Source organism: Copidosoma floridanum, unplaced genomic scaffold, assembly GCF_036245765.1.
Source record: "Copidosoma floridanum isolate Cflo_tuat_1 unplaced genomic scaffold, Cflo_Japanese_pri ptg000020l, whole genome shotgun sequence".
NCBI classification, from domain to species: Eukaryota; Metazoa; Arthropoda; class Insecta; order Hymenoptera; family Encyrtidae; genus Copidosoma; species Copidosoma floridanum.
Window position 1 is genome coordinate 37,324,278 of NW_028321897.1, and position 19,052 is coordinate 37,343,329.

Consider the following 19,052-nt stretch of genomic DNA (forward strand, 5'->3'; position numbering starts at 1 on the left):
AGATAGCCTTGGTATACGCGGTAAACGCGAGAAGATTTGTATACAAGGGATTAAAGAGAGCACCGCCGAGAACACTCTCTGTAGCCGCGTTGATTTTTCCGTAGCCGGTATGGAAGAATTCTTTCCGATAAAGAAGGCATTAGCTGTGTCAGCAGTAAGATTACCGACACAGTCACTTTCACGCGAGTTGGTTCGTTGAATCGCCACCGAACTTAGTGTGTGTGTAACACCATATGAAGATGGAAAACCAATGCTGTTGATCGGACAGGATAACTGGAGGCTCCTGGTGAGCAAGGAGATACGGATATTAGAGAAAATGGGGGTGGCACTATCTCGTACGGCTTTAGGCTGGGTAGCGCACGGGCATATGGGCCAGTCCAGGTCTATGGTTTCAGGATGCGCATCGGAGATAAGTATGCGCTTGTCGTGCGTCCACAGCGAGTCAAAGATGGGTACGCTCGATCAAATGGTGCGCGAGTAATTTCAGATGGAAAGCCTCGGCGTCTGCGTAAAAGAGCGAGTAGATTCCGCTCACGCGCGTGCCTTGAAAACTCTAAAAGCAACAAGTCGTCCACTGGATGTCGGGTGGGAAACAGGGCTGCTGTGGCGGCACGACACTCTGCCGTGCGTGGATAGCCGAGAAACAGCGTTGCGGCGGGTTTACAATATCGAAAAAAAGTTAGATCGCGAACCCGCTTTTGCGCGACTATACTACGCGGAAATGCAGAGCCTAATCGAACAGGGATACGCGCACGAGGTTAGGAACGATACTGAGCCAAGCAGAACATGGTACCTCCCTGACTTCGGGATCACGAACGCGTCAAAACCAGGGTGGGTGAGACTAGTCTTCGACGCCGCAGCGGCAACAGACGGACTCAGCTTGAATGATCAGTTAGATGCACACATGGCATTGTAAATACCAACACGCGAATTACGAGACGGTGATTAACAAGCTAATGCAGCGCTACTACATCATCGGAGCGCGGCCCGCATTAAAGGCCATCTGCAGTCAGTGTGTAACCTGTAGGTTACGCCGCGGCCAACCTCGGCCACCCTTCATGGGTGTCCTCACCGAATGTCAGCTAGCATTTAGGCAACGCCCGTTCAGTCACTGCGGTGTCGACTACTTCGGTCCATTAACTGTCGCGATTAGGAGAAGCCACGTAAAACGGTGGGGAGTGCTCTTTACGTGTCTAACAACGCGGGTGGTTCACCTCGAACTAGCGGACAGTTTAACAGCAAGTTCGGCGATAATGGCGTTACAACGCCTTGTGGCGCGGCACGGCTATCCTACGGTCATATATAGCGATAACGACACCAACTTCCGCGGTACGTGTACCGAGCTTCAAACGGCGGCCGAACAGCTCGACCGCGGTCAGCATCGTTTCACCCTAGCTAATAATATGAAATTGGGTGTTTAATCCACCCAATGCGCCGCATATGGGGGGCGCATGGGAAAGACTCATAAGATCAGTCAAAATCGCGCTTCACGCGATTTTGAAAGATGCTGCACCGTCCGATAAAGTTCTGCCCTCGATACTGGCAGAAATCGAACACACGGTAAATTCGCGACCGCTCACACATGTGTCGGTGGACCCGGGTGATCAAGAAGCTTTGACTCCCAATCACTTACTGTTAGGGGCATCAAGTGGCGCCATGGCATTACCCGAGCTCAGGATGTCGCACGTGTGCACCCGAAAGGATTGGGAGCAGGCGCAAGCTTTCGCGAATTTGTATTGGAAAAGGTGGCTGCGTGAGTATGCGCCAACTTTACACGCGCGAAAGGAGTGGTTCAACCCCACATTAGAATTAAAGCGCGGTGACGTCGTCCTGATTGTAGACGAACAAGCTCCGAGGAATGTATGGTGCAGAGGCACGATCGTAGAAATATACGCCGGCTCAGATGGGGTCGCACGTCCAGCTAAAGTGCGTTCATGTAAAGGCGAATATATCAGGGCGGCCCATAAGTTGATATTTTTGTACCGCGAGAAAGTACAACACAGCTCGGCTGTTTGTACGGTGGGGAGTATTACCGACTAAACCACAGACTGGCTGCCGCTCGGGGAAGAAGTGCTACTAACCCGATGCAGTCCGTTCTCGGCCGATGCAAGCGGGTCGAACGGGCCTGGGGAGTAACGGGGAACGGCTGGCCTACCCCGGATGCTGGTGCATCGGGACTGTAGGGGGCTCCTTGGGTACTAGCATAGTATCACGCATAAGGAGGCGCTAGGGACAGCTGTGGGGGTAGGAGGTGAGTACAGAGCAAGATCCGCTCATGCCTTCTACTTGGTCGGTAACAAGGCTAACTAGCGCGATTGCGGTGATGATGTCAATGTACGGGTCTGGGGTGGAGTCGGACTGGGCTGCCAAACCGACCCAGTGTGGCGGCTTTCCGGAGTAGGTTTGATTGGAACTCGTCCTGTGGGGCCACATGGGGCAGGCGTTCGGTCGAACTTGCTTTGGGATTGACAGGGATCCCACACGTATATGCTTAAACATTTGTATTAGATAGTAAGTAAATAGCGATTTAAAATGCGCGCCAAGATTTGTACGGCTTAATGAACACAATATATATAGCGATAAGAGCAACCAAGTGAGTGGGAGTAGCGGGCGCATTGTGAGCGCTATAGGCGAACAACCTCGGAAATAGGGCAAGCGGAGGCGCTGAAGCGAGCGGGCAGTCAACAATTGACAACCGAGGCGATAGGTAGGTGTGCCACTCAGTCCGGTTCTTTTATCAATCACCTTTCATTTAATAAAGAGATAATACATATTAATGCAAATTTCCGTTTTATTTGTTTTGATCTGACCCTGCTTCCCTGTCTGCATCTTGACCTTCACAGAGCCTATGGTAGTATTTATCTACATAGTATTTTTAATACAGACTGGTTTTCTACTGTTTCAATTACAAACACATTGGTAAACTCATTTCAAGCTACTAATCTTAAACACTAACCTTTTTATCAAGCTTATTATGTAGGTTATCTCTTCTTAACAACGGACAACTATTGTCTTATTGATGATTCCAATTTAATCTTTTATCGGCAGTACTTTTATTTGTAGCACAAAGGTACTTTTAAGTGCTCTGACATTGATTTCAATGTGTCACTATACTCACAGTATTTTCTTTATGTGTATGATAATCACGCTCGTTTACATACTCATCCCGTTTGTTCAGGAAATCCTACGCCCTGAATGATGGTGGACTTACATAGAATTTTAAAAGCAAAAAATGCGGCTTGCCGCGTCTTACAACAAATATATATTTACCATTGAAACAATAAGATTTTAAGTTTTCTATGAGGGGATATAACAACATATTACACCATTGATCATGCTTTGAACAAGGAGGTTGAAAAATCTGACACTTATATTTATATAAATTTTTTCATCAAATTTGAGAACACTATTGTGCCCTATGTTGTACCCCACATGTCGACTATGTGCCCTCGTTAGGTACTGACGTTGTTTGAATCTTCGAACAAAATAATCTTTTTGACTTAAAAAGGCTCCTACCCAAAGAGGAGAGAAACGTCGTCAGGGGATATAATAAAAAATTATATACAACAGCAATAGCGGTTGGTTTTATTATTTGATGAATTTCGTCTTGCTCGCTGTTGTTGGAGTCATAAACATCACAATATGCTTGATTTTGACAAAAAAGTCACTTTTTAGACCCAATTTTGTTACCTTATTTAAAAAAATGAAAAATATATGTAAAATAATTATTAAGGTATAATACCAGCTCTTTAAAACTTATTTTCCAACAGAAAAAAAAAAAAAAAAAATTAAATTGAAAAATTTCTGAAATAATCCGAAATTTATAGGTTAGGATTCTATTTTTCACATTCCTCCTTAATTTTCTGTTATTTCTTGTTATCATACCTATAAGATCCAAAAACTTTCATGGAAAAATTTCTGTTAAGGAAGTTTACATAGTTTTGAAACGAAAAATATCAGTTTAACCTACTATGCCATCCGTTTAATACAATTTTGAGATACAAATTATTAATTAAAACTTTTTTGATTTTTTAATATTAAAAAAAGTTATACTAAGAGTATTTTATTGAAAAACTATTATGATCTATACGAACGTAAATTTTTTTATAATTTTTTTTCCATACGTTGCTGTTTCTAAGGTAGAACGTTCAATATTTAATATTTTAACTACTTATTATAGTTTTTTCTTTATCCTTGGAACATTAAACAAAAAAAGTATGTACTCAACTAACAATAATTTTTTATACAATACTTTGACTGATAGGTAATGTTTGTTAGTTTCATTAAAATTCTATTACCTGTAAGACTATCGTATCGAGTCAAATGATAATAAACTAAATACAATTTTATAACACTTACGTGAAACTGAAGCCTATCACCCTGCTGCTGGGGATCACCAATGTAGAACGAATCAGGTGGTGGTGAAGGTGGTATCATTGACTGATACCAGTCTCGGTTCTCTTCAAGGGTATCCAGTATTTCTTGAGCGTCTGGATGAACAAGATCAGCCCAGGTTTCCCAAAGTGGGTGGACGATGTAATCGATGAAGCCAACCTGCGACTTCTGGACGGTGGCATTGTGTCGGTCGCACATCGGACTTATGTCCATATTTTGCTCACGTTCTCGATCACCCTGCTGGAAAAACTCCTCCATGAGGAGATCAACCCAACGTCGGTACAGTGCTAGTGGCTTAGTTGGGTTCGATAGATCTGCGCAATGCACCAGGTTCTCCAGTACCTAAAGAAACAAGTTTTACCTTTATTTGCTTCTTATAAACTCTTTTAAACCCTTTTGCTTTCTGTCTTGTTGGGAGACCTCAATATTTTTTATATAATAGATTATATTAAAATGATTCTGAATTTTTTTTTCAGAAGTAAAGCATGAAAGTCTCTTCTCAATAATAATCATTGTTGTACCTAAGGACATACACAGAAAAAAAAATGTAGTACTTTTTCCGTGAATTTTTAGTTGCTGCTACTACGTAACTGTAAGTTAGAGGGTTGGTGTTACGTTGGCTACGCCTATATTAAAGTTTCTGCTATATTGTGTAAGAAAGTTAGCTTTTAGTCAAAAACCTAATTGATGTTAGCAATGTTACAACATTAAATGGACAGTATAAGTTCGTTCTTTTATTTGGAGAAAAATGTAAGTACAACATTTTTGCACTTTAAACAAGAGAAAGCAAAAATATGTTGGGAACATTTATAACCTTTAAAGAACCTGTCTTCTGTGCTGAAAGTTCAGCACGCACTCAGAAAATTTCAAACAAGAAACTATTGAACTGCATTTAGAGAGAGTTAATGTAGTTTTTTATTCACAATGAACAACTGATAAATAATCTTAGGTAGTTATTGTCAGAGCTCATGTAATAGCGCTTTCTAGCTGTGTATGGACATATACATAGTTTTGTTTTATGGGTACTTGAAATTTTGTGCTGTTATCACAGCATAACGTGAAATTTACTTCACACCATTAGTCAACCTCCTTCAAAGTCATGTACTAGCTGTTACCAAATTACCATTGTTACAGTGACTGCTTTTTTCTCTCAGAGTAAGTTTATAAATAAAAGTTTTTTAGCATAAATATGTGTATGTACAGATTTCTAAATTTATATTCATAGATATAAGCATATACATCTTTCTATATAACGCAGTGAATTTAGAGGGTCATTCCACACGACCTCTCTCTACCCACTTTAGCCACTTATCAGCTCCCCTCCAGATAGTGTTAAATTCTGATGTTCTTACCTCATTTTTATTGAGTTGGATAGTTGTTTATCTCTCCTTTACCTTTCTTTCTTCACCCTTGATCCCCACCTGATTTCAAAAAGCCTCTCACATTCCCCCTGCCAACCCCCTCAACACCCTACTCAAGAAACAAAAATTCTATTGATTTCGACCTCCCATCTACTTTCCCTCAGTCCCCCTTTCAATTATATAACCCGACAACCAGATAACCTTATAAACCACCGTCCGAGTTTTAAAGAACTGCCTTTAGCCACATTCTAGCTGTATCTCTAAATGAGGTTAAATAATGTCGGTTATCATGTCATTTTTAGTAAATTACTTTTTGTGCCCCCTCTCCTAATTCCGATTATCTTGCACTTTTTAAGAAACCAACCTTAGCCCTCACACATTTTCTAAACACATTATCTAAGCAAAGCTCCAATATTTGTTCTAGGCCTTTTAAGCCACTTTACACCGCACTTTTGATAACAATTTATCTTTATAATTTTTAACACATTTTTACACCACAATTTAGTAGGCGCAGTGCTATGGCGTGCTAGTTTTATATCTTAAATTTTAAATAAGCTTTTAAATTTTATTATTTTATGTCAACACAACAATTGTTCCAATTTACAAACTTAGCTTATGCAGAGACAAACCTTAACAATATTGTTTTTAAATTTGATGAAAAAATTTATATAAATATAAGTGTCAGATTTGTCAACCTCCTTGTAAGAAGCATGATTAATGGTGTAATATGTTGTTATATCCCCTCATAAAAAATTTAAAATCTTATTGTTTCAATTGTAAATATATATTTGTTGTGAGACGTAAGTATAACGTTATTTGCTAGAAACTCCAGATCTTTTCTAAAAATATTGTAACGAACATCAGATATTTTTTATTTATTTGGCACTGACAATAATTAGAATGTTTTTTTCTCCAATATCGTATGATAATTTCAAAAATGTTTTGTCCATTAAAGGTATGTTAATATTAAGTTTCATAACACAAAACAGTGATTAAAGATATAACAATTAAGTACTAATTTAATACTTTCTTGTATAATCATGCTTTTATTTTTTATTCAAAACAAGTAAAATCTGTATACTATTTCGTGCTAAAACAATTAATTTACTGCAAAAACAAATATTTGTATAACATAAATCACGTGATGTTTTTAAGTATTTGTAGGACATTTTTGGAAAATTTTTTTTTGGATATTGAATGTAGCTGTAATAGAGATATTTTTTTTTTCAGTTTTTAAAAATCCTTACTGAAAAATTCCTTAAATTTTTTCCATCCATTTTTGCATGCAACGTTTCAATTATTCATAACTTGGATTACGTGGAAAAGTTTCTCAATTGGCATGGCAGCATAACATTACATATTTCATTCAAAATATTATAAGCTCAGGGATCGTGTTTCAGTGAACCTAAAGTAACAGCCACATTTTTAATGTACTATCAAGTATTATGTCAACTGTTTTTAGTATTTAAAATATTCTAGAATATCGACAACGTAAATTTTGTTGTGCGTAATTAAGGGAATATTAAAGACCAGAATTTAATCGGTGTAAGCGTGAAAAAATATTTTTACCAGCTTTATATCTATATGATAATAAATTAAAACATCGACTTCTAAGCAATTATAATTTTTGATATTATATTCAATACTACAGAAATCTTTTTTCTTGTGCATCGTTTAGTGCCAATGTCATAAATAAAAAAAATACATAATTGATAATTTCAAAATTCAAGATCAAGTTTGTCACATGATACCTTAATCTATAATAAACTGTTGTTATAATTCTCTTTACAGTCAATTATATATACATCAGCGCGTGGTGGCTCAGTCGACTAGGTCGTGGATTATCACACGGGAGACCGTGGTGCGATTCCCAGCCAGTGCTACTTTTCGAGCAAGTGCCTCTGTGATTTTTCACATGTGCTTTTTCACCACGCAATGCTCCTTGAGGAGGGCTTAGGCAACCTACTCGCAACAAAATTTGCCTAATTTCCCCGCTACTCCCCTCCTTTCATGGGAGGCCTCCCATCCCCTTCCTTGTTCCTTTCCCAAGTGCCCATAGAAGTGCCCTTATTAAAGAAGCCGGACGTAGAGCACTATAATATAAAAAAAAAAATTATACATACATGATTACTTAACTTCCATAAAAAAAAGTTTTCCAAAATAGTTTATTCTTGTAAGTTTTTGTTTTTTGCTCATAAAATTTTTACTTTTATTTCCTCCATGTGTGGACCCATTCATTTTTTTTAAACTACAGTTTTTTTATCTCATTTTACTACTTGTGACACTAAAAATGTTTCGTTTTTTTCTTACCACGAGCACAAACTGTAACTGACACTTTACGCCCTCAGGCTTTACTTTAGGCTCTGGGAGTTATTACCTTAGGCTCACGGGTAGAAAAACGTTTGCACCAATCGGACCCGAAGTCCTTTGTGTCCTAGGGCCCTAAATGATTAACGGGATGCAAAGTGTGCTCACGGGCACAAAACTTTATTTTGCACCCTAGAAAAAAAAAAACATTCTACGATCCGACTTAGGCACAAACATACAACAACCATAACGCTTGTGCACTCATGTTTGTACTTTGTGCCCTATTAATGTTATGGACCATAATAAGAAATCGTAATATTTATATTATCTTGCATTTTTTTCAAGTTATGATAATTTTTGTTTATATTTCTCGTTAGATTTTCTTAAATTCTGATATTATTATGTTGGAACAAGTTCTAGTGCCCGCTGTCATTTTTGCCAAAAAAAGTATACAATTTTAATTACTTGAATTATTCTAAATACGATGGGTAAAATGTGAATTTTCATACATGATTGTTATAGCAATATTATGAATTTTTAAAAAGTTTAAATTTAACTCTGTTCTAAGAATTCCATTTCTTGTCATAAAAATGTTGGTTTGCATTATACGTCATTGCTTTGAGTATAAATTCGCATGACATGATTTGAGACTTAAAGTAAGGTAATTATATTAAATAATAAGCTGTTATTGCGATATAAAGTATAGGGGGTTGACACACAAAGTGCGCAGGGTAAAAAGATCTAACTAGTAGATATACCAACAGAACGCACAGTGGCGCAGTGGGCTAGATCATGAGTTGGCATAAGAAAAGACCTGTGATGGCAGTGGGGGTATGCCAGGTGTCTCTGAGGAGATGCAGGGGTTGCAGAGGCAGAGGGTGGAAAAAAAATTCAACTAAGCCATATTAAGGGAAAAAATGACATAGTTTTTCTATACTATGTGGTAGCTGTGAGGAATGAAGAGTCAACAAGGGTCAGTGATGGTTGTGGCAGGATATAAGAGGTTTGTGTTAAATTTTCTGTAAATAACTATATAGTATCGAAATATATATACACTAATAGGACTTCATCCCATTGCAAGCTCCGTGTGCCAACCCCCAATTTATGATTTTGTTGAGTACTTCATTTTTTCAGTTTGCTTTTTTAAGTTAAAAAAAAAAAAAGTCTTTGTAAAGTAGTTAGAGAATTAAAACAGGAGCAGTGTTAATTTAATAAATACCTTTTTTTTTACTTTCAAAGAAATATTCAAAGAAAAAATAAAAATGAAAAAAATGGTAATTTTACTCTCTGGTCATAATAAATCTCTCTGAACGTGAATCACGATTTTTAAAATAATATGCAAATGAACAGATAACTTTTTTCTTATTAGTGGCCCAAGAGATTCAGAAAAAACATTTCTATACAAAAATTATGTCTATGGTATGGACTTATGTAACATTAATATTAGTTCCAGAAGGAATGATCAGTCATAGAACATTTAGTTTACCATTGGACATGTTTGTTCCGATGTTCTTGGTAGCGATATCAACTTTTTTAATAAATAGCTATTAATAAGAAGATTCCAAATTCTATAAAAAAAAAATTAAGTCATATTACGGCATAGATTATGTTACTAACAAGTGTTAATAAATCTGTTTATAATATTTATATCAATTTTTCAATTGAATTTCTAAACGATTTTCATGAAGGCTTACCACCACATGATCTTAATTAAAAAATTAGAGCAATTGTTGTGTTGATCCAAAATTTAAGTATAGTTGATCGCTTGTGTAATAGAACGAGATTACAAATTGAAAAATCACTTAGATACAATATTGGAGAAAAAATTGTAACTTAAAAAAAGATCGGATGAAAAAATTTTGTACTTAAAATAAATCTTAATACAGAAAACTCATTATCATTACCTTTTATTTTATACAGAACGCAATTTTCTTTAGCCTTAGTCCTTTCAATCACGATCAATAGATCTCAAGGTCAATATATTACTACTATTGAATGATACTTGAAAAAATTACTGTTTCTGCATGGTCAATTACACATTGCGTTATTAAGATAAAAAAATAAAAATGAAATCTACACCGTATGAGATTTCTACAGGCTGCAAAATCAGCATGGTTGGCATACTGTAGCAAAGAAAAAAATGGCGTCACATTAACAAAAATGTATTATCCATGATTTTAAGTGACTGGTTGGATGTTGCCTTTGAGAAAATATATGTGCGTGACGGCCACGGCTTGCCTATATTAGAGGTTGCGCTGGAAGGTATATAGTCCGTCGTCAATAATTTTTAAATTACGAACGCTACTGTTTCACCATGGAGAGGAGGTCTTTGCTTGTTTGCAGAAGAGACACTGGGTCTCTATCTCTACAGCTGTAACCTGTATGGTCATTTCACAGTACCACTGACTCCCAGTGCAGATGGCTGTGCGAATATCCCACTCACAGAAGCTTTAAGGTCAGTATCTTGCTAGTTGCGTGGATGCCTGAGATCGGCGTTTTGTTGACTCATTTTAAGGGTATGTATTTAGAACTTAATTATATTTTTGCTATAGTGTTGGGTTATTAACCTGAAAAATTCTGCTGCTCAGTTAAGTTTATATACTTGCGAATCTTTGATAACCTATGTCATAGAACATTTCTAAGTGAAAATAGTTTAGCCTTTCTGCTGTACCTCTATCACTATGGTAAAGAATCACAATTGTGTCACCGTTGTATCAAAATATACAAATTGATCAAAAGAAGCTCAAATAATTATTACAGTTGAGTTCTTTCTTTATTTCTACAGCGCTTTTTTGATTTCATTGATATTCACAAGATCAAATACGTTTGTTCGTGTTACTTCGCTTTATATCATCACTTTACATACATATATGTTTATAAAGAGGTGACTTATGCGGACAATCACATGTGTATAAGGGTTATCATGAGGAAAAAAGTGGGATCATGTGGACGTATGCATAATTCTACCATGTTATTAATATATATTTTAGAAGCACGTGGAGTCCGCATAAGTCACTATTTATAAACATCTATATACACATAAACTATATTTGTATATACTACTATTCTAATTTAAAAGGAAAGTCTTTAAATTTTATCTGTTAGTGGGGAGAGGTTGGTGCCCAAAATTTTATGAGAAAGAAGAGTTTTTGTCCTACATCGTTCAGCATTAGTTATATATTTATCAGTAAATTTTCACACCACCCAGACGGTAATATTGTGGCCCATTAAGAGTTTTTTTTAAAACTCTCCGTTATATTTAGAGAAAAAAAGTATGTATAAGCTTTGCTAGTTTTGACAACTTTCATTTCACTTAAATATAATTGAAAAAAAACAGTCCTTTTATTTTTATGTTAAATGTTAATACTACGATAAAATAACAAGTAGTTTCATCAATAAAAAATATTGTTATATGTTACTTCTTTGATTGTAAAAAAACACTTATAACGCAATAAAGTTTCAAATGAATTGGATAATCTAAACAATAACTTTCTGTTTTTTTAAAAAAGAAGTCAGAGAATATAATTTTTTCTCTAAAATAGCCATATAAATATTCACTGCCCTGCACACACTGCGTGCCAACCCCTGGCGTAAAAGTTTGAAAGTTTTTTCCGTAAATCTTTAATTACTTGAAATTTATCTGTATTACTTTAACGTCATTTTTTTAAGAATATTGAAAAACAGCAAATGTAAATATTAATTTACTACATTATTTTTGACTATGTAGAAAAATAAATATTTGAAATTCTCGCACATATTATATTAGAATTTATAAATTTCAAAAAATATTATACAATCTGCTCATTGTTTCATTTATCTTTAAAAACGCTTTCTTAAATTTCTTTGTCAAAATTCTAAAATGAATAAAATAATTATATACTACCATATTTATTAATATGGTAATATTGAATCATATTTTAAAATTTAAATTTTACTTACTTTCTTATCATATGTCTTATCATGCCTTTTTAATGAATCCTTACTAGATAATTTTTTTTTGCATTCAATGCAAATATCTCCATTATGTGAATTATGTGTTTTCATGTGTCTTTTTACATGTGTATCTTTTTTAAATTCTTTCTGACTAATATCACATTTTATGCTCTTTCCAAAGTTATGTTTTTTTATATGTCTTGTGAAATGATTTCTTGATTTTATAATTATATTACAAATATAATACTTTAAAACTTACATTCGCATGCTTTGTTTCATGAGTTTTTAAAACTTTTATATCAGCAAAAACATATGAGCAAGAATGATAATTGAGCATTTCTTCCTGTAAAATAATAATATAGAAGTTGGCATTATCTCTAAAATTTTCTTTTAACTTGATTAAATATTTTTCTCTAAATAGTATTTAAAATAAAAAATAAAAATTACTACTATTTCATCATTTAACAAGTATACATGACATGATGTATATTTTTTTCACGATGATAATTTTTGTTAAAAAAATTTAATGATTCACAATATTAAAATACAACAATAATTATTTTATAACACGTATACGTTAAAGCAATAGGAAAGAGACATTCGGGTTCTTCAAATATATAAATGCACACATAAAATATTGATACATCTAAAACATGTATAAATTTAGAATATACATAAAATAAGTATACATGTGTATCGTTATATATATTATCAGAATTGACGATTGGGTGCGGGGAGTTATATCTCTTCGTTGTTATTACCGAGCTAAATATAATAGGTTATTCACTTAACCTTTTCAATTAGGCGATACGTCCACGGTTATTATTATTTAATGCTCATGTCACATTGTAGTTTATGTATATAGTTGTATCATGTCATATATGTACGTATAATAATCAACGAATGTTACATTATTTAAAAATGATCGAGAAATCTATACTTATCAGTGACTGCTAACAATTTGATAATTATTATATTGCGATATTTAATAAATTATTTATTAACATTATTCCATTATTAAACATGGATTAAATGTATCATTGATATGTTTAAAGTCCATCTATTTGCCTCCTTGGTGGTGTGGAAAACTAGATGAGAATAAATATTTTTAAAACTAAATAAAATTAAAATTTATTGTTAAGAGGGGTAGTTAGTTTATAGGATTAATAGTGTGGGAAGTCTGTCGGGGGAGTGTGGGGGATCTGTGGAGGGACAGGCAAAATTGTGTGGGGGCTGTGGAGGAACTGTGGGGGTCTGTGGGGGGCTGTGGACGGTCTAAGAAAGAAGTCAGAATATGTCAAACGAACGATGAAAACGGTCAAACTTTAGCTTATTTGTGGGAGGGCTGTGGTGGACCATGTAAGGGGTCTGTGAAAAGGCTGTGGCAGAACTGTTTGGGGACATGTAAAATGCCTCACACAAATAACTACATAATATAGGGACATACATACATAAATGGCACGTTCCATGTCAGCTGAAACACTGTTCTAGACATTTTTTATAGTTATGAAAAAAAACGGCTAAGTGCCTTAATTTTTCGTTTTCACAAGAGCTTTCGAATGCCGTGTGGCAGATTACAAAATTTTAAAATGGCGACCCCAAAATGGCTGCTGTTTTTATAAAAATAATAAGACAAACTATGCAATGTAGCTGCCAACACAAATTTATGATCTAAAATTATGCTTTCTTGGGCTTAAAATGTTGGTTATGATATGTTGTTTGAAATGCCGTGTGGTGCTTTATTTTTTTTCAAAATGGCGGCTTGAAAATATGAAAAATGGCGCTTTCTCTGCGATTTCGCGATATTTTGGGCTTGTTTTCGCAGCAAACACAAAATTGGAATCTGAAAATATGCAGTCATAAGCATTAAATCTTGGTCATGATATGTTGTTTAGAATGCCGTGTGGTATTTAATTTTCTTTCAAAATAGTGGCTTAAAAACATGGAAAATGGCGTTTTTTTCTTTAATTTCGCGATACTTTGGGCTTGTTTTTGCAGCCAACACAAAGTTAAGATCTGAAAATATACATTCATAGGCAATAAATGATGTCAAATTATACTTCCCTCACCTCGTTCTCAAGATCACAATGTAGTACCCCTGTTGCCCACTAGATGTCACAACTTTAGAGACTAAATAACAGAAAAAAAAGTGGGAGAGGTCTTCCTCTCCCTTCTCGTAATGCGTGTCGCGGATCTCATTCCTTTTCGTTGTGCGCTGGGTGTCACACGTTTTGTTAAGTGTCGCAATATGAGTAAAAGAAAGATGGAGGAGCTTGACGAGAAGGCGGCACGAAAGCAGAGGAAGTTGACGCTAGAGAGAGAGGAATTTTTGTCCAGACGGCCAAATAGTGTAGTCGAGGACGACGACCCTGGAGAAGATTTTTCGTTGGAAGGTAGCTCGCTTGAGAAAGACTACAAGTCTGGAGATTCTTCAGGAGACGAGGCCTCAATGGAGAAATCGGAAGAGAATAAAGGTGAGTTAATTTGGTTATTAGTTTGGGACAGACAGTTGTTTGTCTCGCGTGTATTTAGAGACACAGAGAAAAAAAAAAAAAAAATACACAGCGAGACACTTGATTTGTGTCACCATTATAGATTCTGAGAATTGACCTATACGCCTGTACCAACAGGTTGCGTCAGCCAGCTTGCATGAGCGCATTCAAGGTCGGACGCGCGCATGCCGTTTATATGACCTCTTTGTTTTTCTCTCAGACATAAAATGCGAATTCTGTTTATTTAGAAAATGACGGAAAGGACAACCTCTCGAACAAATCTTGCTCGAAAGACGAGATTAGCGAGGAAGTTTTGGAAATTTTGGGAGTAGATCCACGGGCATCCAAGGCGATCCCGGTAAAATTAGTCCCTTCATTGTTATCTCGCTGGTTATATTGGATGGAAAAAGGCTGTAAGAAACAAACGAGAGATGAATTGGTCGAAAAATATGGCTACCCAGAGGGCATGCAAGCCCCCCTGCTTAACCTTGAATTAGCCTCAAAATTGCAGAGCAACGCTAAGAACAGAGACGCAATGATGTTACAAAGGCAACAATCAGCCCTAGCCGCCTTGCAGGCTATTGGCGCCGTCACGTCAGACCTGATAAGAGAGAACGAGAGCATTGATGAAGTTAGTGTTTCCTTTTCTTCTTCTACTTATTATTTTTTCTCTCCATTCTTTTCTTATCCTATGGTGTTCGTCTCTTTTTTATTTTTTAAAATTATTTCCTAAAAAAGAATGCACACTTAAAGATAAAATTATTTATATTATAGCTCGACTGCATCCAAAAGCTCTCTGATGCCGGCAAGCTCCTGGCAGACATGGTTTTCAGCCAGAATAAGTCTCGAAGGGCTTTTATATTCTCCGGCCTTGACAGGGATACACGAGCAGTGCTCGATGACACTAAATCAGACAAATGGCTATTTGGCGAAAAATTGGGCGAGAAGGTTAAAGAAGCACAAAACTTAGATAGAATTACCAAGTCTTTTTTCAGTGCCTCGAAATCTGCTCGGCAGCCACTGTCGCAATGGCAGTCGTTAAACTCAACCGGCCAACGAGGAAGAGCGTTCCCCCCCACGTTGGGCCGTCAACAGAATCCTGACCAACAGGGGGACAGATCCCGGTTGACGTTCCGAGGTCAACCACGGAACTAGCCGTTCAACCGGAGAGCACGTTTTCAATCAAGAGGCAGGGGGGACGGCAATCCGTTCCGCAAGTTCTAAACGTATGTACTACGGCTGGCAGATTAGCAAAATTTTATGATAATTGGAGGACAATCACGGCTGACAGTTTCGTATTATCCTGTGTCTTGGGCCTTAAGTTGGAAGTTGAAGATTTCGATCAGCAGATTAAATTCCCTATCCCCTCTTTTTCTCCCAGGGAAAAAATCAACGTGCAGGACGCTAAAAATTCTCTAATTGAAAGAGGTGTGGTTAGATTATGTCAGCGAGTAGAAGGGCAGTTCGTGTCTAGTTATTTTTTGGTACCTAAACCAAATGGTTGTTTTCGTTTCGTCTTAAATTTGAAAGGGTTAAATAGGTTTATTAGCGCGAATCATTTTAAGTTGGAAGACATAAGGACGGCCTCGCGCCTCGTTTCTAGGAATTCATATTTATGCAAGATAGATTTAGAAGACGCCTTCTTCTCAGTTCCTATCCACAGGTCTAGTAGAAAATATTTGAGATTTTTCTGGAATAATCAATTTTTTGAATTCACGTGTTTACCTTTTGGCCTTAATATAGCCCCGTTCATATTTACAAAATTACTCAAGCCAGTCATTGGCTATTTACGCGAAAAGGGTTTTCTGTCTGTAATGTATTTGGACGATATCTTAATTGTGGCTAATAGCGCGCAGAGTTGCCAGAGCAACGTTTTCACAACGATAAGACTATTACAATTCTTAGGGTTCGTCATCAATTGGACTAAAAGTTCACTCTATCCTTCGGTGAGGTGTACATTTTTAGGATTTATTATTGACTCAAAGAGGTATGTGTTAGAACTTCCAGCGGAGAAAAAGGATAAACTGTCGAAACTGGTGGAAAAAATGTTGGTTGCGAAATCATGCAGCATTAAGGAGTTTGCAGCCTTGATTGGCAGTTTAGTGGCAGCAGCCCCAGCTGTGGATTATGGTTTTGCCCATTTAAAGTCATTCGAAAGAGAAAAAATTTTAGCCTTGCATAGGAATAATCAAGATTTTTCAAAACGAATACAAATCTCTGAGTTGGTTAGAGTGGATCTTCGTTGGTGGATAGATCGTCTCCCGGACTCCTTCAATAGATTCAAATCATTTGATTTTGAGATGACCATTTACTCGGATGCATCCGACTCAGGTTGGGGAGCTACGAATGGCTCCTCAAATATTCATGGCAGGTGGAGTACGGATGAAATCCATTTTCATATTAATTACAAAGAATTGTTGGCAGTCGGTCTAGCTTTAAAGCACTTGGCGGCAAGTTTGAGAAACTGCCAAATTCTCCTTAGAATAGATAACACGACAGCTATAGCTTACGTAAATAGGATGGGAGGTGTCAGGTTTCAGAAATACAATGATCTGGCAAAAGAAATCTGGTCTTGGGCCGAACAAAGAGGCGTTTTTCTTTTTGCTGCCTTCATTTCCTCATCGGAGAACTCAGAGGCTGATAAGTTGTCAAGGATGGTGAATGTGGACACAGAGTGGAAGCTGGATGAATCGGTTTATGAGTACGTTACAGGTTCGCTAGGCTCCCCAGAGGTTGACCTTTTTGCAAGTGCCTTAAACAAAAAGTGTGAAGTCTTCTTTTCTCGTTGGCCTGAACCGGGTGCAACTCTAATTGATGCCTTCACAACCAACTGGACTTCTCTTAACTTCTACGCTTTCCCCCCTTTCTCCATGATTCTCAAAACTTTATCAAAAATCAAACTTGAAAAAGCCGAGGGGATCGTGATTGTACCCTACTGGCCTAATCAGCGTTGGTTTCCTCTCTTTACAAAATTACTCAAGGGGGAGAAGTTAATTTTGGGCCCGGCCCCTAATCTTTTGTTGTCTCTTTTCAGGAACAAGCCATATCCGGAAGCAAAACATCTGCGTTTGATTGCAGGCCGTTCATCAGGGAAGCCTTCCTGAGAAAAGGCGCTCCAAAAGAATCAGTGGAAGTTCTGTTAGCATCATTAGCGGACTCTACCATAAAGCAATACAGCTCAGCACTTAAAGCATGGTCACAGTTCTGTTTAGAATATAAGTGGGATATAGTTAACGTGAGCAACTCTAGTTTGTTAAGTTTCTTATCTAATCAATTTCATAGAGGAGCATCATATAGCACATTGAATACTATGAGATCAGCCATTTCGCTGGTTTTCCGTACTGACTTGGGCAAAGATCCTCTGGTGAATAGGTTCTTTAGAGGCGTTTTTGCATTACGCCCAGCAAAACCAAAGTACTCCCACACGTGGGACGTATCAATCGTGTTGGATTATTTGAGCAGTAATCCCTTTAGACTCCTTGAGTTTAGACTCAGTTACATTTAAGTTCGCTACTCTTCTAGCTTTAAGTACGGCTCACAGGGCACAAACTTGATCAAAAATAAAGATTTCAATGATCTCTAAAACGATAGACGGTTACGAGATAAGGATTGATGAGAGAGTGAGGTCATCGGGCCCAGGTCATTTTCAGCCCATCCTAGTCTTGCCAGAATTCTTGGAAGAACCTAGTCTTTGCATAGCTTCGTTACTAGAACATTATTTAAAGGTGACTAAAGATTTAAGACGCGAGACGGATTTCTTATTTATTTCGACAAGAAAGCCCCATGGCCCTGTCTCTTCGCAAACTATAAGTAGATGGATTAAAAATATACTAAATAAAAGCGGTATTGACTTATCGATATTCTCGGGACATTCTACAAGACGTCAGCAGCATTGAAAGCAGGTGTCAATCTAGACGTGATCAGACGAACGGCAGGTTGGTCTAATAACTCTCAAGTATTTGCTAAATTTTACAACAGACCGATTATACCGAAAAATAGTGATTTTGCGCTAGGAGTGACAAAAAATTATAAGAAATGACTTTATTTTTATACTAACTATATTTACCATATTTAATGTAAAAAAATTTTTGTATTTTTCATACAATAAAGAATTGCATTAACGTTAAAATTGCTCGCTCTAAACATCTACATTGTGATCTTGAGAACGAGGTGAGGGAAGTATAATTATAGATCAAACGAACTTACCTGTAAGTGAAGCTCGATCGTAATTATACGATGAACCTCGTTCGAAGAGATCACAGCCCCCCCCCCCAAAAAAAAAAAATAATAATAATAACAATAATAATAACAATTCAATTTATTGTTCATTTACCCAACCCTTTGTCAGGCAATTTTAACTGGTTGTAAACACTCTAAAGTAATGAGATCCGCGACACGCATTACGAGAAGGGAGAGGAAGACCTTTCCCACTTTTCTTTTCTGTTATTTAGGCTCTAAAGTTGTGACATCTAGTGGGCAACAGGGGTACTACATTGTGGTCTCTTCGAACGAGATTCATCGTATAATTACGATCGAACTTCACTTACAGGTAAGTTCGTTTGAT

The 19,052-nt window shown here is 36.7% G+C and overlaps 1 protein-coding gene across 2 annotated transcripts in view; it reads right to left on the reverse strand.

Annotated features, from left to right (window-relative positions):
- dnc (phosphodiesterase dunce) overlaps window positions 1-19,052 on the reverse strand; it is a 1,903,237-nt gene that overhangs the window by 126,229 nt on the left and 1,757,956 nt on the right. For both annotated transcript variants that reach the window (XM_089593782.1, XM_089593781.1), the window contains exon 13: window positions 4,360-4,737. In XM_089593782.1, the coding sequence (XP_089449908.1) occupies window positions 4,360-4,737 (378 nt within the window). The remainder of the gene's footprint in view (window positions 1-4,359; window positions 4,738-19,052) is intronic.